General features: G+C 41.3%; 1 protein-coding gene across 1 annotated transcript; it reads left to right on the plus strand.

The window, feature by feature from the left end:
- Positions 1 to 1,231: 1,231 nt before the first annotated feature.
- Positions 1,232 to 23,521, plus strand: WIPF3 (WAS/WASL interacting protein family member 3). The gene is made up of 7 exons (XM_075728260.1): positions 1,232 to 1,309; positions 15,853 to 15,985; positions 16,645 to 16,773; positions 18,364 to 19,098; positions 21,621 to 21,767; positions 22,446 to 22,547; positions 23,481 to 23,521. The coding sequence occupies exons 1-7, from the start codon at positions 1,232 to 1,234 to the stop codon at positions 23,519 to 23,521; spliced, it is 1,365 nt and encodes a 454-aa protein (XP_075584375.1).
- The last annotated feature ends 1,164 nt before the right edge of the window (positions 23,522 to 24,685 follow it).

Below are 24,685 nucleotides of genomic sequence, written 5' to 3' on the forward strand. Positions count from 1 at the left end.
AAAACATCAAAATGAGTAAAATGTCTCTAAATGCTTTAAGGAGACAGGAAAACAAATGATAATCTACTGAGGTATAAAGAACAAATGTGTCAAATCAATGCAATGTACTGCTGAGATAAAGCCTTACAGAAAGGAAAGAAATAGCAGATGTCATATTTTGTGTTATTGTAGGGCTTTTGACACTGTTTCACATAACATCGTGAAGAGTCTCAGAAGACAGCCACGAGGGACATAAAACTAGATGTAAACCCATGTTTGGAGCATTTATCAAGAGTCACTATCAAAATAAAAAAAGTTACCAAGTATGGCTTGCAGAGGGCTCTCTTTGGCACTGCCTAATACTTTCATTTGCAATTTTACTGATGAAATACAGGGGTTGCTTCTTAACTTCACAGATGACTTCAGACTGAGAGGGGATGCAGTCATGCTGGGGGCTGGGTTAGAAAAGAAAATCAGTGAGTGATGCGCTGTCATTCCGCAGGAGATTAAAAAAAAAAGCATATAGCTTTTGTTGGAAAATATGTGTCTTTTTAGTCAATGTATTACTAAAGAATTGTGAAAAGTTAACATGTAAAAATGGTCGGAAAAAACCATATGTGATGTTAATACTTGAAATGTCTCATCCTTATATGCTGTTATTTGGTAATAGAAGCTTTAATTTGTAGAATTATTCATTTACAATTCAATCATGTCTTTTTTTTTTTTTTTCCTTTCTTTTTAACATTGGAGCAAGTCCAGTGAACCTTACAAAGTTCTTTACGCTGTCCTTAGAGCAGCAAACCTCTGACTTAAAGTCAATGGAGTTTTTGTCCCAGCAGGAGGGTCTACATGTGGTTGACTGTGATTTGTTCTCTGCAGAATTGCATTTCAGGGCTGTGGGCTAGATTAAGGCAAGGCGTAATAGTTAAAGCTGGACAGGTTGGCATCTATGCATTTGGTATTCATGGCACTTGTCCAGATCTGTGAGCTTGCTCTTTAGATGAATGTTGTCATCAGATACTAGAATGAGGCTGTTCATACTGTAGTTTTGGAAGCAGTGCAGTATAAAAGTCTTCAGTCTGCTGAGAGCTAGAAATTTGGCTGATCTTCAGTTTACAGTGTATAAACACGTTCCTCTTCTTTTTTTTTCTTTTTATTTTTCCCACTTTTGTTTCTCCTCCCTTCCTTTTCCTCAAGGACTTAGACTTTGGCTGTATTTTTCATAACTGCGTGGAGCTAGAAATCTTAACGGATGCCTGTGCCACCGCCACCACCTCCTCCTCCACCACCTCCACCACCTTCTGGAGGGCCCCCTCCACCACCGCCTCTGGTAAGATTGATTTTTCCTCTCTATTAGCAAAAGCTTAGCTATAGTAGCCAGTTCAGAGCCCCCAGAATTTTGGCATGGATATTCACAGCAAATATCTGGGGCAGATGCTTGTTTTGCTGCCCTTTGTTCTTCTGTTCATTAGAGCAGTGGTGTCCAAAGTGGGGTGCATGAGATAATCCCTTGGGGTGCGGGAAGAAAATCTTAGAACTTCAGTCATACATGTGTATAATTTATAAATAAATAAATATATGTATATTGGGGTGCATGCTCAAAAATCTTTTTACTGCCCGGGGTGAGGGATCAAAAAGTTTGGAGCCGATTGCATTAGTATGCATGTGGTGAGAATTTAGCATTTGTGAATACTTCTCCAGCCACAGGGAACTCATTTTTGTATTGGTAATGTGCAGGTGGTAAGTGTTAATTTCTTCATCCTCTTTCTTACAGCTTCTGTTAAGACTCACAGTGTTCAGCTGTAGGTGTTGCTCTTTCTAGCACATGCTGTCTTCCTGGGGATAGAGCACAATATGCTTTTATACGTGTGCAGGAACAATTACGGCTTGTACCAGATCATTACTCTGTGTGTCATGAAGTAGAACATGTGCCCTGCCAGCATATTTGCAATCAGAGGAGGATGCTCTGAGTGGAGTTTCAGAGTATTACATTTTCATACCTTCACAATCAATTATTGTACCTATGATAAAACATGTTTAAGTCATTCCTTGTATTCTGCAATCATTTGTTCATAGCCTGTTTCTGCACTGAAATTCTTAGACTGTTTTTGAAATAGTGAAACCTGGCATGGTTGTGTTCAAGACATAAACTCTCCCGACTTTTTTTCATATATTTTTCTGTCACTGCTGTACTTATTTGCAGTGTATGTTAGTCCCTGTAGCAAAAGAGTACATGGTACTTCAAATGTACTTAAATTTTTTTTTTTTTTAAGAACTTTATTTCTCCTTTGCATTCTCTGGCATCTCTGCCTGTTTTGTTCCCATGAAGGTCTGTTGATTTTGTTTGATAATTTTCTTATGTTTCCTTCATCCAGAAGGAGGTTTCCTTGCATGTTTCTCTACTACTCTGCAGGCTGAACCATTTTGTAAATCTCTCCAAGAGTGGTGGAGATGAAGAGGAGAAAGATAAAGACAGCACATGAAATAAGCAGTGCTTGATTCCTTTTATAATTCTGTTTTGACTTTGGGCACCAGAAGCAGTGTTTTCAATTATCAGCTCTTCTGGGTTGGTACACAACCTATAGTTAGATACTGAAATTAGTGGGCTGAATTTTCTGAGCAACTTAATGCCCACAGCTACAGTTAAAGTCAACAGAAGCTACAAGTGTTCTTAGCCTAATAAATTTAGCTCAGTAAATATCTAGAGACATTTTTAGACTCCTCTAACATGACAATTGTAAAAGACTTGAGAAAGCTAAGAGGACCCCTAAGGACCAGTATGAACAAGTTCAGTTTTTTGTTTCCCCTTCTTTTCTGATGACTAAAACCACTACTATGATAGGGTTTTGATACAAGAAGGCTTATACTGTATTTCCGTATTTTAGTTAGATCATTCTATTTCAAACATGATCTTCTGCGTGGAATTTAGCGTCAGTTTTATCTTGATGATATGATACAAACTAAACATATTTCTAATTAATGTCTGATATTAAAGCCTTCCAAGTGTTGACACTGAAAAGAGCACGTGAACCAACATAAAGAATTAGTAAAATAATGTGACAGAACATTGTTTTTTCTGTAACAGCAAAAGGATTTTTCCTTGTCAAAACTGAATCAGAGAGGGCTAATTTTGAGAGGATCTGTAGTCTGCCTGGTGAGTTCAACAAAAGCACAGTATGAGAGAGTCAGTTCTCCTCCAGTTGGTGCCAAGTTGTGGAGTAAAATGTTATAATTGGAGAATCCATGAAAACTTGCTACAGACCCTATCTTCTTTTACTAGGAAGCTATTTTCTAGAACTTGGCATCTGTCTTTTACAGCTGCTAAACTGCCCGGCTGTTGTTACAGCTGCTAAATCTACAGTTGGAGGATGGTAGAAGAAAAATTCTAACAGGCACATAGGTTTAAGGAAAACCTTCAAAACAAATAAGTTTTATTTGGCCAAGACCTGGAAATGTTCCAAAGTAAACAGCACTGTGATTTTTATTATACTGATATAATTAAACCAGAGTAACATTTACATGTTAGCAAATAAAAGTTAGGTTTTAAATGTGGTATTGATACGTGGGCGATCCACTAGTTTAACTTAATTTGATTTAGGTTGAAAGAGAAATGTCTGTGTGTAGGTTGAGGTTCTAGAATCCTGTCTTTTTGCATGATACTAATGCATGGGTGCCATAGACTTGGCTTGCTTTTCTGATGATATGGCTAATAGCCATACCTTCCTCTTGCTTTCATTATTAAGAGATTTTTAGCAGAAATGGTCACTACAATACCTTTTTTCCCTGCACATTTTCTTAGTGAATATTATGAGCCATGGTCCCAAATGATTTTGCAGTCCTTACTTCATTGAAATACTAAGTAATGTTGGCACTCGGCTTTTTTGTACTATTAACTCCCTCTTAAGGCAGAAGAAAGTTAGGTTCTTTCCTACTATTTTCAAAGATTTTGGACTTGCAGATATTCTGTAAGTATTTGTACTGAATTCTGCTCACAAAAGTTGTTGCAAGGCAATACTAAAGTGATTTGGAGATGGTATTTAAGACATGCTAGGAGCCACCTGTGCCCAACAGCTGAAAAGCTACTGGCGGTTAGAGTGTACTTAAAATGAAGTGGATTTTTCAGGAGGGAATGGTAGGGTATCTGTGACAGCAGATGTAGGTGGCTAAGTCAAAATGTAAATATAGCTAATTGGATTAATTGAGCATGTCTTCAAATGCCTGCCTTCTGGGGGTCATAGATAAAGATGAGAGGGATGAGTATGCAGAACAAAATTGTGCCCTAATGTATTTTCTGGCACTGGCTTACAGAATTCAGATCTTTTCTCTTTCCCTGTTCCCCTCCACCCTAATAAAGGAAACTTAGAAAGGAGGTATTAGCATGTCTGTCCTAAAGCTCTTTCATTTTTATTGGCATATGTGTATCACATAGGGTGGGTTTTTTCATAGTTTTTCATTGCTTGGTTGGTTCGTTTGTTTGTTTGTTTTTAAAAAAAAGCTTTCTGCTCCTGGAAAACTTCTTTTTATTCCCCCTCTATTTCTTTTACCCCTTTTGCCTTTTAGTTTGGCATATGAGGCATTCTGGTTAGTTTTGGTTTGTTATATTTCCCAGAGTAGATACCACCACTGAGACTGATTACAAATTTTCTCTGCTTAATGTCCCAAGAGAGGATCAAGAGAGAATTTTGCTTTGATAAACTATGTTCACTTTTTACGTGCAGTGGAGGCTGCTCACTGCTGTGCAGCCTTTGTCTGTACATTTGAATCCCCAACGTTATGATCAGTCATCACATATTAAGATGGTAATATTGAAGGAAGTGTGTATGTGTAGCAGCCCTGCTGGTTTGTGCCTTATTCAGAGAAGATGTTTGTTTAATGATTCATATGTTTGTGGACTTTAAGAAAATACTTCTTTTCTCTTTAGAATTGGTATTATTAAAGTCTTAGCATAGAAATTAACCCCCCAAAAATGACAATGGATCAAATGATTAAAGCCAGTAGAGTAGCACCAGCAGTTTATTTGCTTTATTGGCATACTAAAAACTAAGAGAGGAGAAGAAAAGAATATGCTTACTTTGGTGATGGAAATGTAAAACTTGAAATAATGGTGAACACTAGCCTGGCATGTAGATTAATCTTACTGATTACTACATTCTTATTTAGTTTAAAAAAAAGAAATAGAATTTATATTGTAGATAAACATATGTCAGTGTTTACCAAGTTTGTTATTCTGACCTTATTTTCTATTCTTGTAATAAAAAACTCAGAAAATTCCTCATGGTATAACACTGTGATAAATGCATAATTTACACAGAGGTAGGATTTCCAACGTTAAGGAAAACATCAGCTGATAGTTTTCCTTGGGGGAATGCTGGGGGCTTTTTTTCCCCTCCTTCATGCAGTTGTCAGAGTGCAAACCTTGATGAGCTGTCTTCCCCAACTTTCCCAAGAAATTCAGAGAGCTACAGTGCTTATCTGAAGTTGTGTGGGAGTTGGGTTTGCTCCTGTGACATTTAGTACTACTGTTCTTTGGAAAGAGAAAAAACAACGTATGTAAAACAGCTTGGCTGAAGATACTGATGATATATGGTATTTTGATTTGGTCTTATAAAATGTAATGTGGGAAAGAGAATGTGCGCATGTAAGTGTGTGTGTGTGTATGCATAAATGTGTGTGTATGCCTGCTAATTATTTATTGTAAAAATGAAGGTTATTTCTCAAGTTTTCATTCGGACCCCTAGGAGTGCAAGTGTAACACTGAAAGCTTAACAGAATCATGCACAGTGCCAATTACAAAACATTTAGGAATGTGTTTATTAAAATTTTATGCGAGCTGTGAGTAAGATGAGGTTTAGTACTCTTGTCATAAAGTCCCTAGGTCAGGAGATATTAAATCATAATATTTATTGCTGCTACATAAAACATACTGGAGCGAGAGAGAGTACGGGCTTGGTAATCTTGTTGATGACTGGCCATCGTACAGACTGTGCTAAGGGCTGGGCAAGGTGCAGTTGAAATTTTTGAGAATGCTTTGTTCCAGCCAAAATAAAGGAACTTATTTATAGTGTTTTAATAATGTATCACATCTCACACCAGTCTGCTTTCATAAAGGAGTGAGAGGCAATTACGTAGAAAAAATGCTGTGTCTTTGTGCTGTTTATTTGACATAATTTTCAGATAGTGGATTGCATAGCTATGGCATCTCAAAGTGTTCTGCTGTAGCCTTCTACTCCTGTAGTCAACAAATACAGAAAGGGTAAGTGGGAGCTCTGAAATTTGGGGAAGATGTAAAGAAAACATTAATACTAGGTTGGCACTGCTCTGTGTGTTTCATCTGGACAGGTACAGGGGCATGTACTGCATATATTCATATGTGCTAATCTTGAATGCTTTACTTGAGATCTCTTAGGTCACCGTATTTAATGTATTTGGGTGGTGAGTTCTGTTTTGCAGATGTTTCATAATGTCGTGTGTTGTCTGAATGGAATGGAAAGCATTTAAATTTATTTTTCTTATTCTTGCTGTCTGTTCTTCATCTGTATAATTTTCTATATAGACGTATGGAAATTGCAGCTTGTGGCAGAGGTACCAGCTGTAAATGATCAAGCCCAGGTACTAGAAGCAGCCTAGCTGCAGAGAGCCAATAGGTTGATTTACCATTCCAATCACAAGGTAATAATGCCCTGAAAAACCAGTACCCCATCTGTAGTGTATGCAGTGGCTACCTATTAAATTCCATCTGTTAATTAATATTACACTTGTAGCCTTTTAATTAAAAGAGAACCCAGAATTATAGTGATACTTGAGTTGGACTTCTCTGCGTGGCTGGAAGGTGACATTGCAAGAAATGTTAGGTTCTCACTATTCTCCTATCTTGGGCTGACCATAATTTTGCATGGATGCTAAAAAGCATTTCAGAATGATAGTAGCTTCTGCACAGGTAACTGGGTAGGAGAAATGGCCTAACGTTCTTAGAACAGAGTGAGATTAAATTGTGATACATGTAGGTTGTCATGTGTTGAATATTTTGTTGTCACTACTCATCATAGCCCTTGTCTTTCTGGGGCCCCTGCTGTGGTAGACAGAGAGACTAAACAGTAGTAGTGTCACCAGCTCCCATGGCAGTATTTTCAGCCTTGTGCTGTTTGACATTTTCATTGCAATGCCAGGGCCTCGGATTTTCTTGTTTATGTAAGAATTTTCACTTCTGTTTTAATTGATGCAGAGGAAATCTTGGGAATTTGAATCCCAAAAATTTAGAAATCAGAAGGTGAAGTTCAAAATTGGTTTTTGAAGCCAGTCTCAGGGTATTTTTGGTATCTGGCTTGTGATCTTTCTGAACTGCTGGGAAACAATTTTAGAGGAGTTGTGATTTTATACTGCCTCCATTTTGGTGGCTTCTGTTACTGCGTATTTTCTTTTAGTGAAAGAACAGCCAGAATTCATGTTTAAAATGTGGGTGTCAGTAAGTTAAATACCCACAGAAAAGCTAAATGGCTCAGCAGGTATAAATCATCGTATTGATTCTGTTGCATTTTTTGCATTCAGGTACAAAAATTTAGCAACCCACACTGGAAAACTTTAAGTACACCCTCATTAATAAGACCAGTGCTCATTTGTAGCGGGAGCAATTGAACCTTTAAGTATACAAGATTTTACATTGTCTGATGGGGTGGTGCTAACATGAAATGAAGAGGGTTTTATCGGATGCAGTGGCGTTGATTGCTGGTGGTGTTTGAAATGAGCACCGGAATATAGATGTAGAAGAGAGTAACTCCTGCTATGCTATTTTTTTTATCTTTTGTTCCTTGCCATTGTGTCTACTGGTACACCTCAAGCAGGTAAGTGCTAGTGCAGAGTAGGCACTGTCTCTGCTAACACTGAAACGCCTCATTATTTGGGACTAATGCCAGAACTAGGCGGTGGCTAAAACGCCGGCAAGAGATCTGTAACAATTTTTGCACTGTACTTCCCTTGCTAGAAGTTGAGGAATGAGGCTGGTGTAGAAACAGCCTATCTAACTACACACATTGCTCGATGACCTTTTCAACCCAGCAGGTTCAGATTGCAGAACTTTGTGCGATGGAGGCTGGGATACTGGTTAATCATTACTGAGCTGGGTGTAGATGGAATCGTGCGATGCTGGTCCTGTCATTTTCTTGAAACAATGACTTCATTAGCTGCCAGGAAGCTATTTGGCAGGTCCCCTCATGTGGGTTCCCTCAGAAAAAATGTTGGCTGGAGAGTGACCCCTCGCATGGGAAACGTTTGAAGCTCAGCTTACTAGAAGACTGAGAGATTGCCGTGTTTACCCAGGTAGACCAAGTGCCAAGAATTAATTAGTTTCATCCTATGCTACACAGCAGAAACGCAAGAAGTGGCTCTGATCTTGCAATTGACTGTGCAGGTGGAGTCTTGCACTGTGGTGAGATTTCCCATAATTAAAAAGCTTTAAATCAGAGGTCGGGGCTCTATTGTGAATAGATCAGCCAAAACTCGCACGTACCAGATCTTGCAAGCTTCTTTTTAAACAAACATTTAAAATACTTAAAATGAAGTCATGTGCTTCATTGTTGAGACTTGTTGGATTTTTCCTTAAGCTGTAAGGGGGGATTGTTTTGATTATTTTATTTTGCATTCGACAGTGTATGAGTGAAACCACACCTGATGCGTATTTGAAGTAAATGCAAGAAGGATGACAATATTTTTCTCTATTGTACTTCTGTTTGTGACTTGCTGGAAACTGGGTTTATTATATTATTTTCATAAGCTCCTGGTTTTTGTTGCAATTGCATTTCTCGGCACATTCCCAGGGGAGACTTTAGCTGCCAGTTTGAGAATTCTTTGTGAAAGCAATACTCTTGCCTGCTGGGCAAACTGCTTCTGCTGCAAATACAAAATCGTGAATCCTTGGCATAATTCTAATCTAGTAATAGTGGATTGATCTTGGGAAAACAAGTTCCTCTGGTGTTCCAGATTTCATGTTGGGCTACAAATGCATAGATGACTTTTGTAATCCTATGCTATATCAAGGAAGACATACTGGCTAGCTTACACTGAGATTTCTGGTCATCTTCCATATTCTACATTGTTCTAAAACAACCTCACTCTTTTAATAAAAAATTATGACATTGTAGTTTGTTTGAATGTTCTGGCATCTTACTGTCAGTATTTTTTTCTGTCAGTTCTGTTTTTGAAAAGGATGCAGTCTTTTAAGAGTTTAATTCATTTAAATACATTAGTCCTGATACTTACAGGGATCTGCTTATGGAACAGTTGTGGTCAGCAGCTTGTGGTTAAGTGGAAGGACGTTATGGAGTAAGTTGCTCGCAGGCAGGTCTCCCCTGTACTTAGTCTACTCCTTTTCATCAGCAGTGTTCCCAGAAGCGTATTTTAGTAGGAGGTTGCCCCTTACAGCCCCTTATTCTATGTCTGTGCCCTTCAAGACTGTTGTGAGCACCAACCCTGTGCCTGGCTTTCCTTCAAGGGAGCAGGAGCTTTATGGCTGGATGGGGACCCAGTCATCATCTCACCCTCCATGCTCTCCTACTTGGAGAGCCTTGCTATGCCATATGGGCGGTGAGAACACTCATCAGCCTTCCTCAGATTACCAACCGCAAACAAGCTGTGTTTTTCTCTCGGTATTCTTAGCCATCTCTGGCATGACGCACGTACAGTGTTACACAGCTAGCTTCACCTTTATCGTCCTCTTTCATGAACAATCCATGTTTGTCTACACCGGAATTCCAGTTATTGTTAATACAGGAATAATATTTGGGGTTTTTTTGTTATATTTCCAGTTGTTCAGGCTCTTCCTTGATGCTTTGCGTGTCTTGAATTAAGCTTTAGATGTTTCAGTTGTCTCTCACTGCTGATGCACAGTTTCTTTGGCCAGACTTGGCACTGCCATGTCACTGACTGCATTGCCTACGCAGCTATTGCTGGTTTTGCCCTGTCTGCTGTTCTGCATGCTGGTTTTAATTGTCTGTTGCCACGTTTGTAGACTTCTTCTTTTGCATTTCTTAGTTCAAATTTGGTCTCTGAATCATGTCAGACTGGATGCCAGAGAAGGCCAGGACTGGCCCAGGACTCTTGTTTTCATGACTGTGTGTCTCTGATCAAGCATCCCTTATTTTAGTGCTTTCTGTTCATTTTTCTTTATCTTGCTGCAACGTCTTTCCCCTTCATTAAAAGCCAAACCAGAGGTGTCGCATACTGCATTGGCAAAGATCCTTTGCCTCAGCCCATGTCTGTGCAGGTTTGGCTGTGCATGGTGGAGAAAAATAAGAAAGCAAGGGTTTGTTAAGGGGTGTCCTCAAACGCTTCTTTTACTAAAATATACCCTGCATATGTCTTCTGCCAGTATCTGTGCTTGATCTCTGCATTGAATCCTTTTCTTTGTCTAGGGGGAAAAAGAATGGGCATGGGAGAGAGGAAGAGTGGTTGACACCAGATTCACAGAAATAAATGAAATTGTCAGCAAAAGAAAGAGTTCTCTTTCTGCCCATAATAAAATCCTGCATGTCAAATTAATGGATTGATTTTTAATTTTATCGGTATATGTCTCACCAGATAGTTAGGGATAAGCTAAATGTATTTTGACTTCTTTTTTGGTTTAGTTTTTTTATCTAGTTCAGATAAATACATAAATTTTCTACACAGCTGTATTTCCAATATTTCCTATGAAAAGTGAACAGGAAAGGGAATCTACTGTGATGATACAATTCATTACATGTTAGGAGTGTACATACTCAATACTGTAAGTTCTCTGAAATAGAAGAGAATGTAGTGCCTTTGGATGGACTTATGGCTCCTACCTACTATAGAGCTGGAGTACTGGATCCTCTTTTCCTAATTAGCTGATGGGTATAGTGACTGCCTGGCTACTGGATTGTGCAGAGGGCTGGAGGGATGTTTTTGCTGCAATTGTCACGTTTGTGAAGATCTACACTACCCTGAAGTATTTTGTAAATTCAGTAAAGAGTGTATTTAAAAATCTGTGTGCGGGGGTGCTCTTTAAAGTCTGAAAGATAATAATTAATACTTCCCTATAATTAGTACTACTAGAAACTTTTTCAAATGCCTGGTGCCTTCTGCATTTACATCGGTTTAGTATCTAAGCACGTATGCCTCTTAAATATTTTAAGTATCATAGGAGCCTAGAGGGTAGGTTGATGCTCCCATCCATCTTGCAAGATGTGAAGTGATTTTCCCAAGGTGATGCAAGTATCACAGCAGTAATGTATCCAGAAATGGAGCTCATTGCCGTGGATTTCAGTCCATTTTCTTTAAAAAAGTCTCTCTGATCTTAATTTGTCTGGTACAACCCAGTTGAGGGTCTTAAGATTGTGATTATTCAGGGCCAAACCTTGCATGGTCCATATATACAGTGTAAACAGAGTTGTTCTGCTAAATAAAATGAGTCGCTTTCACAGAACTTGGAACTGGAAGAAACTGTTAACAAACCACTGGCTACCTCCCTACTGCAAGGTGTATTGCACGTCAGCAAGTAGCTCTCTGTGGGGCCCAATGACTTGTGCTTCACAAAAAGCGCTGCTGCCAGAGGTGATCCAGCCCAGATCTGAAAGTCAAGAAATTGATAATCTGCTGCCATCCTCAGCCAAAGGGAGCGGTCCCCCTGGCTGCTTCCGTACTTGCTGCTTTCTAATCGGAGCTTGTCTGGCTGTGTCTTACATTAATTCACCAAATGCCTGTCTCTGCTAGGTTAACAGACCCTGAGTCCTCACCATCATTTCCCTGTAAAGGTTTGTGTGTTGTGCAGGCAGACCACCCCTCAGATGGACTTTCAGGGCTGACAGACCAGGCTGACTGGGCTGCTAAAATCTGAACTGTTTCCTCCAGCTTTTTAGAATCATAGAATCATAGAATCATTTAGGTTGGAAAAGACCTTTAAGATCATCCAGTCCAACATTAACCTACACTACCAAGTCCACACTAAACCAACCAAGGGTAGACTAGACTAAACCATGTCCCCAAGTGCCACATCTACCCGTTTTTTGAACACTTCCAGGGATGGGGACACCACCACCTCTCTGGGCAGCCTGTTCCAATGCTTGACCACCCTTTCCATGAAGAAATTTTTCCTAATTTCCAACCTAAACCTCCCCTGGTGCAGCTTGAGCCCATTTCCTCTCGTCCTATCGCTAACCACATGGGAGAAGAGACCAACACCCACCTCACTACACCCTCCTTTCAGGTCGTTGTGGAGAGCAATAAGGTCACCCTTCAGCCTCCTCTTCTCCAGACTAAACAACCCCAGTTCCTTCAGCTGCTCCTCATAAGGCCTGTCCTCCAGACCCTTCACCAGCTTTTTTTTTTTGGAATACCACATTGGCTCTTTCCTGTGTATCTCCAGTTTTTCAACATCGTTTTAAAGATCTGGAAACCAGAACAGAACTTGTAATTCTATTTGTGCTCACATTATTTTTCTGAAAGGAAAAAGTGTATCAGGGAAGTGTGCTATCCCTCCTTGCTACGGCACCGTGCTAGCAGGTCCGGCACACTTGCTCATGCCCACTGACTGCTGAAGCCTGCTGACAGGCTCAGGCTTGTGGCACTCTGGATGCAGGCCTTCATTTCAGAGGTACGGCCAGAACTTTTCATCCAGTAATTTTCAGTTTTACATTTGTGTATTGCGTATTTATTTTTTTCCCCAGTGGAGGAAGACTGCTATGTTTTGGTTTGTTTGTTCTTTTCAAATGGCCTCAAGTTGCAGTGATTCAGATCTCTATGTATAACCATGCCGTCCTCATTAGTCACTTCTCTGCCAGTCTAAGTTATCACCTGCAAATTTTGAAATGTTTATTTCCATCGTTGATTTACACTCTGGAACATCACTCCAAATACTGTGATTTAATGGTGTTTTTCTGTTTACAGGTACTTTGGAGACCTGTCAGGTAGCCCAAACATTGATCCTATACCTTACTGAATGGCATAGCTGAGGGTGTAATTTAGGACACGGAAGACAAAAGTGGAGTTTGCTGAGATGAGAAGGGAGTAGATCTCTCATGTTCAGGCTATTTACATGTGTGCTTTGTTCCATTCTGTTTCCAAATATGTACTGTATGTGCCATTCTTCATCTCTGAAATAGTAGCAGAATAACCTAATGGTTACTAAGGTAGTGAGAACCCACCGCTTCCTTACCGGTTCATGTAAATAAAGTATGGAATTTAATTTCACTCTGTGTTACCTGAGGCAGCTCTGGCATCTGATAAAACAAACGATCTTCACATTCTTCTCTGCTTCCCTTCTGACTTTCATTGAAAGATTGAGATGTTTCTCTTTTTGTAAATAAATGAGGCTGCTGTGCAGATGGGGTGGTAGAAAGCAGCCTAAGAATTACATTCTTTGTCTTGCAGCTGTTTTTCTTCTGTGACACAAAATGTATTTGTCTTCCTGTTTAAACACTTGTATTTCATGTGATCGGGATTGAATATTTGACACCCCTAAGAGTTCCTGGTTTTATTTTTCTCTTGATACACAACTTACAGGTTTAGTATCTGTTGTGTTATGTATTGTAGGCATAGCATAAGTGTGAATGCCAGATTAATTTCTTAATCAAAGGAAGGTTCCTTTCGGACTGTGTATCAAAAAGCAATATGGTGAAAACACAAATTTGCAAATGCAGGACACCAGTGGGTGCGTGGGTGAGATACTTACCAGGTGAAATGATTCTTGGCAAGAATTGTCACTGGCCTTGGGAGTGCAGGCAGCGAACGAGAAATCCGAAGGAGCTCTGACCGCTGTGCAACCAGGCAACACTACACCCCAGACCAGCTTGACTTTGTAATGGAAAAAGAGAATCCTTATCAAGCTACTCAGCAGCTAATCAATCACCTGAGTCCACCAGGCTGGGCATGGAAGATCGTATCTCTTACATACATGAGGAGGAAGAAACAGCAGGGGCGTGGGATGGAGTTGTGCTTGAAGTAAGGGCATCCATCGTAAGAGAATGGCAGTTTGTTATGCTGCATTATGGGCCTGCAGAATAGTGTTCCTGCTTTTTTATGCTACAAATTGTGAACAAATTAATGTCTTAGCCACATTAAAGTGATATTGAGTCATGGGTCACTTGCAAATATAAGTTGCCACAAGTAGGGTATTTTAGCCAAATAGCTAATTTGGATATCAAAACTTTATATTCCAATAGCCAACTTGCTCAGAGAAGTAGATCAGGGAGAAGTAGTGGACAGCTGGCATAATATATGGACACGTGAACCCGGAAACGAAAACACAGCTGCTGGATCTAATTTTAAACATAGGTCTTGATCAGATCCCTCTAGATCCTGGTTGTCCTGCAAAGTCATTAGTGGCAGTAGAGAGGCGTGAAATTCAAGATACTGGTAAAAAGCTTTTGTGAGAGGGGGAGTCACCCTTGTTCCAGTTATGGTATTTCCATTTTTCACAGTAAGTATTGTCAACTTAGAGATAATGTGAGTGGAAATAGTTTCTGGCTGGTAACATGGTCTAATGCTGCTTACGCAGGGGGCAGCTTTTTGGGGTTCTCTTAATGGGCAGTGGGACTCGCTGTCCTGAAAGCACAAGGGCAGGCAGTGCTGTTTCAGATTAGGAAACCATGTAACAAAGTGGGGTTTTTCCTAATATTTTTAAATAATATATGGTAACAGTATCACTCACAAGATTATAATTCTGAGTTTTTACATCAGGGGTCAGGCATGCAGCTGGCATTGGCAGTGATCTGGAGGGCCATCTAGTGGGGCTCTGCAAATCTTGCTTGATTCGGGTTTTTTTGCAAGTACAAAAATAACCCCAAGTAATATTGTACTGGTATAATTCTTCATTTAGGATTCACAAGTTAGACATTTTATTAATTCAGCTGCTGGTTAAGTATTTTCAAGCGTCTGTTTTGCTTTCAGAATGCTATTACCAAGTTGTGGTTTTTTTTTTTATTTTCAAGTGTGACAATATTGTTCTGCTTTATTATGACTATGAGGCTAAAATTAAGGGCTATGGAAACATTTCTGGTATTTGTTCTCTTTAGGAGTTTAGCTAACCTACGGGAATTTGCCGCAGATGTGGAAACACGCAGCACATTGCTCCTCTGACATGAAGAGTTAGACCACTCTGTTAATCACATGATAGGTTTAGAAATAACAGCTTTGCTGGTTTATATCTGCTTCAGGAAAGTGAAACGTCCAAACTTTTTAAAGATTTTTTTTTTTTTTAATAACAGGAAACTCAATTAAATAAGAATAATTTTTGTTTTGTTTTGTTTTATTACAAAACTTTAAACCACAACCTGACTTTACATTTACGGGTCTTGGTTAGGCTAGAAAAGTTGCTAAAATATAATTGTGTTGTTCTAAAGACAGTCTACTTAAACTGTTGTAAATCTCCAATACAGAGAGAGAGTCTAAATTAGTTAATGCTCACATGCAAATGTAAGTGCAGGGTGCATTTATCTGTCTTTTTTTCCTAAGACAAAGTGGATAAAACAGAAAGATATTTATTCTACAGTGGCATATAAAATCTTTGTTGTAAAGCATTGTAAATAGCATGAAAAGAGCTAACAAGAGAGGCAGGCAGAGCTGGAGTTGTGGAGCAGAGACCATAAATGGCTGAGCACGAGGTCACATTTCATTTAAGCATGCCCCCTAATTTCCTTTCAACAGTATTAGCACAGCTAGTATTAGATTTGTGTTATATTTAAACTTTTAGCTTTCCTGCCTCCTATATAACTGAATGCTGTTCTTGTGGATTCAACTCAAAGGCTTTGAAATTACAGCTGCCAAGGATGGTTTATTTCAAATCTCCTATCCCATATTTGCTTATGTGTCCTTTCTAAGCATGTGTTTTTGTCTGTACCTCCCATCTAATGTTCTTACTGTCAACAGGCAAGTTCAGAGATCCCAAAATTGCGAAAGGAAGACCAAAAAGCACGAAACGCACTCTTAGCTGATATCCAGCAGGGAACTCGCTTAAGAAAAGTGACTCAAATCAATGACCGCAGTGCACCACAGATTGAAAGTAAGTACGTGCTCCTGAGTAAGGTCCCTGGGTGAGCTTTGCTGAAGCCTCAGTTGTGGAGGTCAGCTGGACGGTTTTCAAATTGAAGGGCAGGTTTGAAGTTCAGCAAGGGTCTGCATCTTCGTATGGCTTTAGGACACAGGGCAGGGAGAGTTTAGTTTTCTAAACTTGCATCCTGCTCTGAGATCAACAACTACTAACGCTTAATAATAAGTCCATAACTGGATATCACTTTAACAGGTATTCCTTGTCCAAAACAAAAAAAAATCACGGTTGATGGAATGCTTGAGAGTTGCTCAATAAAATAATTGTTCAAATGGGAATTGTTGGCTCTGGCAGAAGAATTGTTCTTTACTAGGTAAAAAGAACAAAAAATGCAAAACTCTGGAAGCATAAATTTAATGCTGTCTAACACATCTTCTTGTTGCTTTCATCACTGATGTGAGATTAAAAAGCAGCAGAGGGTGCTGTGCTCCAAAATACGGGTCAGAGAGTAATGGTAGTTTACTGTATGAACAGCAACCTTCCTTGCTGAGCCTGCTTAAAGAGGGGAAAGTCTGGTCTTGGCTGTGTTTGTTGGTGTCAAGTCTTAACAGTCTATGAGGGCAGGGTGGAATGACTTTCTGATATACCCTGGTTTTTCTGGTCCTTTTTAACAGAACCCAAAGGAACTAACAGAGATGGAGTTAATCCAGCCATTAATAAAGGCAGCTCTCCGCAGCCTCTGGGAGGCTTATTTGCTGGTGGCTTTCCTGTTCTCAGACCAGCAGGCCAGAGGGACGTGCCGGGTAAGGGCTTCATTTGTATGAAAGAATAGCTGGGGCGAACTGTGATTTGGGATAGAAGTACTTTGGGGTTAGCTTTAGTGATTGATTTTTTTTTTTTTTAAATATTTTTTTTTCCTGAACCCTTAGTTTATCATGTGACCTTGGAGGGCTCAATTAATAACGTGCTTGAAATCATCTTTCTAGATTTCAGGTGCCTTATTGCTTAAAATGTAAATAATAAGCTATCTCTACACCGAGTAGGACAGAGATTGAATAGATTGTACAGAGTTTTAATGGAGACTTTTTACATTAGTTTAATGAAAACTTTTAATTGTGCCTGGAATACAGTATTGAAATCTGAGCTTCTCAACTTCAGCACAAAGGCAAAGAAGTCATATTTCCTTCCCACCATTAGCAGGTATTTCTATGCTATTGCAGGCTTGTGTGTTATTTTAAAGATTAATATTAAAGATTCTTGCCCTCTGGACTTCTATAAAGTACAGCTTTGATCCAGCAAGGTAATTTATTGACCTGAAAAAGAAGGTTATTGTTGCTTGACAAAGACAGGTAGAAGGTGTGTGTGGGAGCCCTACTGCTGCTTTCGCCTCAAGACGTGCCAGCATTAATGAGGGGGGACTTTTAGAGTCCCAGCAATGACCTCTGGCACTGTTGGGCAGCTGGTGCCTGCCCAGGTGGCACAGAGCACAGTAGGCATTTGCAGGGAAAGACAGAACTTAGCTCTACCTGCAGGTTTTTCTCTTTTTTTTTTTTTTTTTTTTTCCTGGAAGGCAAGCCCAAGATGCGCAGCACTGCTTGTGACTGGGCTTCCTCACAGCTTCAGCTGCAGTAACTACTTTGAGTTGTTCTTAAAACTATGACCGTGCCTGTCAGACTATGTGAATACAGAACGAGATGCCTTTTTTGACATCTTGCTTTGTGAAATCCTTGACGTTTACTCAGGAAAATACATTTTGAAAGGTGAAGAGTCTTTGGGCATTTGCTGTTGAGAAGGAAACATTTGCACCTGTGCCTTCTGAAAAGCCTTTGAGGCACTACTTTTAAGAACTTGGGGTTTATCCATGGGATTGAGATTTATGTAACATTTGTGTGATTTTTTTTTTTAATTTATTTTTTTATCTTAAGCAAGTACTTAACTTCAAGGATGCAAGTTGATGTGTGTCAATCTACTTGTGTTCTTTGAGGCCTTTTTGCTAGGACTCTGGATTCCTCCAAGAAGACGGCTCATCCGTGTTCAGCTGGCTGTACTAGGCAGATGAGGCTGATATGAAGCACCCCAGGCCTCTGCAGAAAAGCACCTTCTCCTTAAATGATGTAATTTTGCAGGGACTGAGGAACAGGGAGGGGAGCAGGGTCTCTCGGTAGATCGTCATAAAACTAAGCAGAGTCCCTGGTGCCCACTGGAATACATCACCTCCCAAGCCCGGTTACACCAGGGGCAACTTGTTGGATAGGAGATGTTTTGGTAGAATTAGTTTCATCACTCAGGGTAACCACCGGGGAGGGGAAGACGAAGAGCTTGCTCTTTGCGCTGTGTTGTCTGACGAGTGGGAGCGAAATCCCGATGTATAACGTGTGATACCCGTTTTTCAGCTGGGAGGCCTGCGCAGCTTCCTGCAGTCCGAGCAGCGGCTCCCAAACCCTCCGCCCCTGCGAACAGCACCGCTGCGAAGGCCGGCAGTCACCCCTCGCACCCAGCCGAAGGCCCAAGGGCACCTGTCCCACCGGAGCCTCCCAGCACCTCCCGAGCCGGCCCCGGGCGGCCCAGCCTGCCTGCCCCCCCGTCACCACCTCCCGCTTCCACCAAACCTTCCCTCGCTTTCCCCCCTCCTCCCCCTCTCCCCCCTCCAGCCGAGCGCCCTCCCAAGGGGGTGTCCCCCAGCGCCGCTCCTCTGCCCCCGCTCCCTCCTCCTCAGGCTGACAAACCCACCAAGTTTCAAGCAGGTGCTTCACACCCACCCCCGCCACCTCCTCCTCCTCCCCCCCTGCCCCTCATGCCCCCCTGCGGGTTTTCGGGCAGGACAGCCGACTTTGCTGCTGCTCCCTCTCCGTCGGAAGGAAGGGATTGCCCACCCCCCGCGCCGCCCCCCCCACCGCCACCTCCGCCACACACGCACTCCCTGACCTCGAACAGGTTCTCCTTCCCGCCCTCCCCAGCCCTCAGCACTGCTGACCTGCCCCCTCCGCTGCCCCCCAAGTCTCCCCACTCGGTGTCACAGTTCCACAGGCCGAGCAGTATTCAGTCGCTGCCCCTTCCTCCCACCCCCTGCCTCCCTCAGCCCGCAGCGGTGGTGGAGACCAGGAAGAAGAGACCCGGCCGAGGCGCAGGTGAGAGCGGCCTTCGAAGAGGGGAGGCTTTTTTCCGCCCCCCCCCTCCCTTTGGCTAGCAGGGGAGATTGCACTGCTGGCTGGAGAGCTTGGAGGGGTGGGGATGAAGAGCACACGTAGCAGGAGGGTGAGGTCCTTCGTCCGGGAGGAATACCTGTAGGTTGCATGGCGCGTAATGAGCGTGTGAAACATCGGGCTCTTCTTGGCACTGGGCACACATGCCGTATAGTTGCGTCTGTGATTCTTGGAAGCAACATTTTAGGACCGCTGGGCTGCTTCTTGCTCTTGCGTTGGCATTGGTGTGTCTCCAGCAGTGCAATGACCGAGCTCAAGAGCGGTCTAACAGTCTCAGGTAGGGCAGCAGCGTCTGCCAGATCTGCGGCTGCTCGAGCGCCGGCCTACCCATGACATCCCTCTGCTGCTGTACCCGTCCAGCCTGGAGCAATATTGGCAACGGCTGGGAAACGTTACAGGACAGAATAAATCAAAGATGGGGCGGCTACAGGCATAGATGAGCAAAGGCAAATATGGACGTAGCCCTCTGCTTTTCCACAAAAAGAGGAGTGGCCAGTGCATGCCTCCTGCGATCAAGGTGGTAGGGCCAAAGGTTTCTCTGACTAACTGGGAAGTGGGGATATTGGCTAGCGTTTCCTTGAGCGGATGGTAGAAGGAACTTTTTATCAGACTTCTCTGACATAATGAAGATAAAAAAACCTGAGCCTAGATCTGTGTGGGTTTGAGAGATGGAGACAGCTACTTAATAAGGAACATCTGAAGAGAATGTTCTGTACCCTGTATTTTAGCAGCCGCATGTCAAGAGAAAGATTACTCGTTCTCTTTGACAGCCATGGGAAAGGCCGTGTAAGTACAGCAGATCAGGTGCTTCGTGATGGTGATTAATGCTGCTCAGGAATGGTCTGATGAACTGTTACGGTATTGAGATGCCTATTTCTCATGGTGGTTCAACTTCTGAGGTTTCCATAAAATTAGCCTGCCTTTCTCTTGGTTATCTAGGGGGAGAAGCAGTTTTGAGAGGCTGCTAACTTGGAGGCCTTGGGCTCCCTCCCCTTTACACAGTTCCTGTGGTAGGTCTGCCCAGAAGATGTAGACTTTGAAGGATCTTGCAACCCCTTAGTGAAATGCACAAGCATAATGGTAATTCTACTGTGTAGCTGCCAAAGTGTCAGGAAATTATTTTCTTTTAGAGATACCATCTAGTGTGGTGTTTGGTTGTAGGTTTTTTCTCCCCTTAAAGAAACTGCTTCTTCTTGTGAAAGTGGAAGGATAGTCTTCCCCTCTGGACTGGGACAAAAACATACTTCAGCGTGTCAGACTTTCCCTAGAACTAGAAATAGCAAGCCCCAGCCAACTCCGATAGTGACTTTAAATTTAATACTTAATGCTATAAATCCATGGTCAGGCTTGACAAACAGCAGCTATGAAGTATCCTACGATAGCTGGGTAAGTTTGCCCCAAATATTGCATTCCTTCCATTCAAGGTTTTAACAAGGCCAAGTGCCGGGTCCTGCACTTTGGTCACAACAATCCCGTGCAGTGCTAAAGGCTTGGGGAAGAGTGGCTGGAAAGCTGCCTGGCCAAAAAGGACCTGGGGGTGTTGGCTGACAGCTGGCTGAACATGAGCCAGTGGTGTGCCCAGGTGGCCAAGAAGGCCAACAGCATCCTGGCTTATATCAGGAATACTGTGGCCAGCAGGAGCAGGAAGGTGATTGTCTCCCTGTACTCGGCACTGGTGAGGCTGCACCTGGAATACTGTGTCCAGTTTTGGGCCCCTCAATACAAGAAAGACATTGAGGTGCTGAAGTGTGTTCAGAGAAGGGCAACAAAGCTGGTGAAGGGTCTGGAGCACAGGTCTTATGAGGAGCGGCTGAGGGAACTGGGGTTGTTTAGTGTGGAGAAGAGGAGGCTGAGGGGAGACCTTATCACTCTCTACAACTACCTGAAAGGAGATTGTTGTGAGGTGGGTGTTGGTCTCTTCTCCCAAGTAGCTAGCAATAGGACAAGAGGAAATGGGCTCAAGCTGCATCAGGGGAGGTTTAGATTGGGTATTAGGAAAAATTTCTTCATGGGAAGAGTAGTCAAGCAACAGACTGCCCAGAGAGGTGGTGGAGTCACCATCCCTGGAAGTGTTCAAAAAACAGGTAGATGTGGCACTTTGGGACATGGTCTAGTAGGCATGGTGGTGTTGGGTTGATGGTTGGACTGATGATCTTAGAGATCCTTTCCAACCTTAATGATTCCTAGTTTTTACTTTCATTAAAAAATAATCCAGCCACCAAGCCAGGAAACATGAAATTACTATACTCTACCCTTAATTGGTTTAGCGGTGGACTTGGTAGTGTTAGGTTAATGGTTGGACTGGATGATCTTCAAGGTCTTTTCCAACCTAAATGATTCTGTGATTCTATTTTACACTCCCTCCACTTCTGTGCAAAGCTTACTGTTGGGTTTGTTAAGTCATGATGATGTTATGTTTATGTGCTGGTCTGTTGCTTCTTTTTAAGGAACTGGTGCTGGGAAGCTAGTTGTTCCTCCACAGCCACCAGCAAGATCACCAACAACTGAACTTACGAGCAAGTCTGGAGTCTCAGCCTGGTCTACAGCTCATGACCCCTACCCATCACTTAAAAATGGAAATATGCACATCGTTGGTAATTACATCTCTTAGCCTTAGTTAATGATTTTAGTACAAAAGCCTGTGTGTGCCTTGGACCTCAAAAACTCATTCGATACTTTCTCATGGCAATAACAGGGTAGTATAACCAGACGCATTAGAAACCTTTTTGTACAACCTTACACAATGAGAGAAAATTAAGGCTTTTTCACAAAGGTTTTGAATCATCCAGTAGACAAGAAAAGCATGCATGCCCTGCAGAATTATTTTAGATTGTGAAAAGTTGCTGTAGTGTGCTTATATTACTATTCTTAAAACCAGTTAATGGACATTTAGTAGCTTTAGTCCTACAGAGCAGAGACTGCTAAGAATTACTTCTGTGGCCTGATAAATTGGCCATTCATTCTTGCTTATAGGTAAATGGCTTGAAAACCACCTAGGAGTACCTCTACTACCACAATATCATCAATGCAGAAAACTGGAACGGCAGCCAGAAGCTTAACTTCAGTTAGTACCAGGCAGTGTTTGCAATTAAGCCAGAAAACTTGGATGGCTCACAAAAGTACTCATCAAGATTGCTTACATGGAGTGAGCCACCATCAATTCCAGGGGAAAATGAGTTGGCATTTTTAATTGAAATTACTTGTGGCAATTTTTTTCTTTTTTTTAAGTATCTTTAATAGTGACTGATGTTTATTTCCCTGAAACTTCCCAGATGACTTCGAATCTAAATTTACTTTCCATTCTGTGGAAGATTTCCCCCCACCTGATGAATTCAAGCCATTTCAGAAAATATATCCCAGCAAGATAGCTAGAGGTAAGTGTGTAAACATGAGGTGTGCTAATTATCCAAGAGGATTAAAAACAGGGAGTGAAAATAAAGAATAGAAACCAGCATTAATGTGAAGAACTGGGCTGCTAGCATAGGCACAGAGAAGAATAGGATTTGTTACAGTGGTAACAGGGACCGAAGATACAATGAAAAGCACTTAATTATTTTAAAGTCATAGTAGCTAAAAATAAAATTATGTGGCTTGACATGCAGTCTGTGTCCTTTAGATTGTTGAATTTGCAGAGCCCTCGATGTTAAAAACAGTGATGACATCTAAATGGACTTAGGCAGCTACTGAGTTGGGTTTTTTTGTTCATGAACTTGTGAAATTACAAAAGAAAGGTGACTTGATCCATGTCTTCCATCACGTGTTTTGATTTAAATCCTACGCATGGTGTTTTACACACCTGAGTAACAAAGGGACCTGGAACCTAAATCTCATCAGGAAAGTAATGACTGACTGACTGAACCTTACCTTTTTTTTTCTTCACCCTTAACTCAGAAACTTGGTATCAGGTCACTGTTGTAAGAGCAGAAGTTCACCTATCCAGCTTTGAAAACTGGAAGATGAAGATGCCAAAAGATCTCATGCCCATTTTCTGCTTTTATAAAACCCAGTCTTTTCTGTATTATTAGATCAACTGTTTATCTCCAACTTTTCATTAAGGGTTTTTTTTTTTCTGTTTCCATGCCAAGGTACTTTACATGACTTTTCACAACAGCCTCAGTCAGTCTAAATTGTTTTATGATCCAATTAAAGACTTTTTACTGAAGGGCTACAGAGCATGAGCAATATATGTATCTCAGTTCAAGGGTAGGATATAAATGCAGCATCCCTGCTGTAGAACTGCGTCCAAAATACATATCCAAAAAAATATATGTATGTCCTCTAATTAAACCTGTCCTATCTATTTACAGACCCCTCTAAAAATCCTCCATTAAGAACACATGTGAGATGAGAAGAGTCTTCTGATGCTTTCTGGACTGGTATTAAAAAAGAAGAACATCAATATAATATATAAAACAGAAGGGGTCCCCATTACAGTGATATTATATTTGAATTGCAAGTGCTGCAATGTTGACATTTCTATAAACTGGAAAAGTGGTGTAAATGATACTTTTTTAACTGGCCTACATAACACAGGAATGTTAGCACAGGCTTTTAAATTATTGTATATAGGTGGATATTTTCTAAGGAAAGCAGCATCAAATTTAAATTCTTTGTAGTGTTGAAACAATTCTCGTTCTTATGATACTGACATGTTACCTCAGAATACTTTTTGCATTACCTGTCTGTAGTTCCATTTTTCCCCTTCCATCACCATTTTTAAGTATTTTGGAAATTCTCCAGGTATTATTCAGACATTTTTCAATGAGCTAGCAGAAACTAATGTGATACCTTCAGTCTCTTTGTATGTTTCTTCACTTCTTCTATTCTGCCTATCCTCAGATTGCAGCAGAATGTCACTTCCATGAACAGATAGGCCCATAATCCTTTTCTCATCAAGCATGAAAAGGAAGGAGATTACAAGGAGTCATGGCTGCTCCTATTGATTATAGATCCTTATAGGATAGTGTCTGAAGAAGCCCAGCTGGGTAGGGTGATCATGGACTTGACAAAGAAGACAACTTTTCCAAACTGGAGGGAAAGAAAGTTGTTCTACTGTAAGCAAAAAAAAAAAACCCAACAACAACAAAAAACAAGGGGTGTGTGAATACACATGCCATGAAGTAAGTAAAAGGGCATGTGTCCTGTATTTTCCTGCTCACAGAGTGGGTATTTACCATTTGTGTGACAGACTGTCTTTACCCAGCAATTAGAAGGCCTTTAGATGAGGGGTCCAACACCTATATTTTAAACAGGCTACCAGAGCTACTATTGTTCACCCATAGCAGCAGTGAGGATTCCTTGTGCCAAATACACTGTCTAGAACAAGCAGTCCCCAAAGTGGTTGTTCCCTTGAATAGAATTGGTTGAAAAAAGTAACAACCTAGCAGCAGATGAGACTTGAGCTTCTGCTTTTAATATGCAGCCTGGGGTAAGGTCTTTGGATCACAGATGTTCAGATCTGGTCATAAGCTGTCTGTTTCCAGCAAGAATTACCCTTATGCTGGTGCATTTC

Source organism: Pelecanus crispus, chromosome 2, assembly GCF_030463565.1.
Source record: "Pelecanus crispus isolate bPelCri1 chromosome 2, bPelCri1.pri, whole genome shotgun sequence".
Taxonomy (NCBI): domain Eukaryota; kingdom Metazoa; phylum Chordata; class Aves; order Pelecaniformes; family Pelecanidae; genus Pelecanus; species Pelecanus crispus.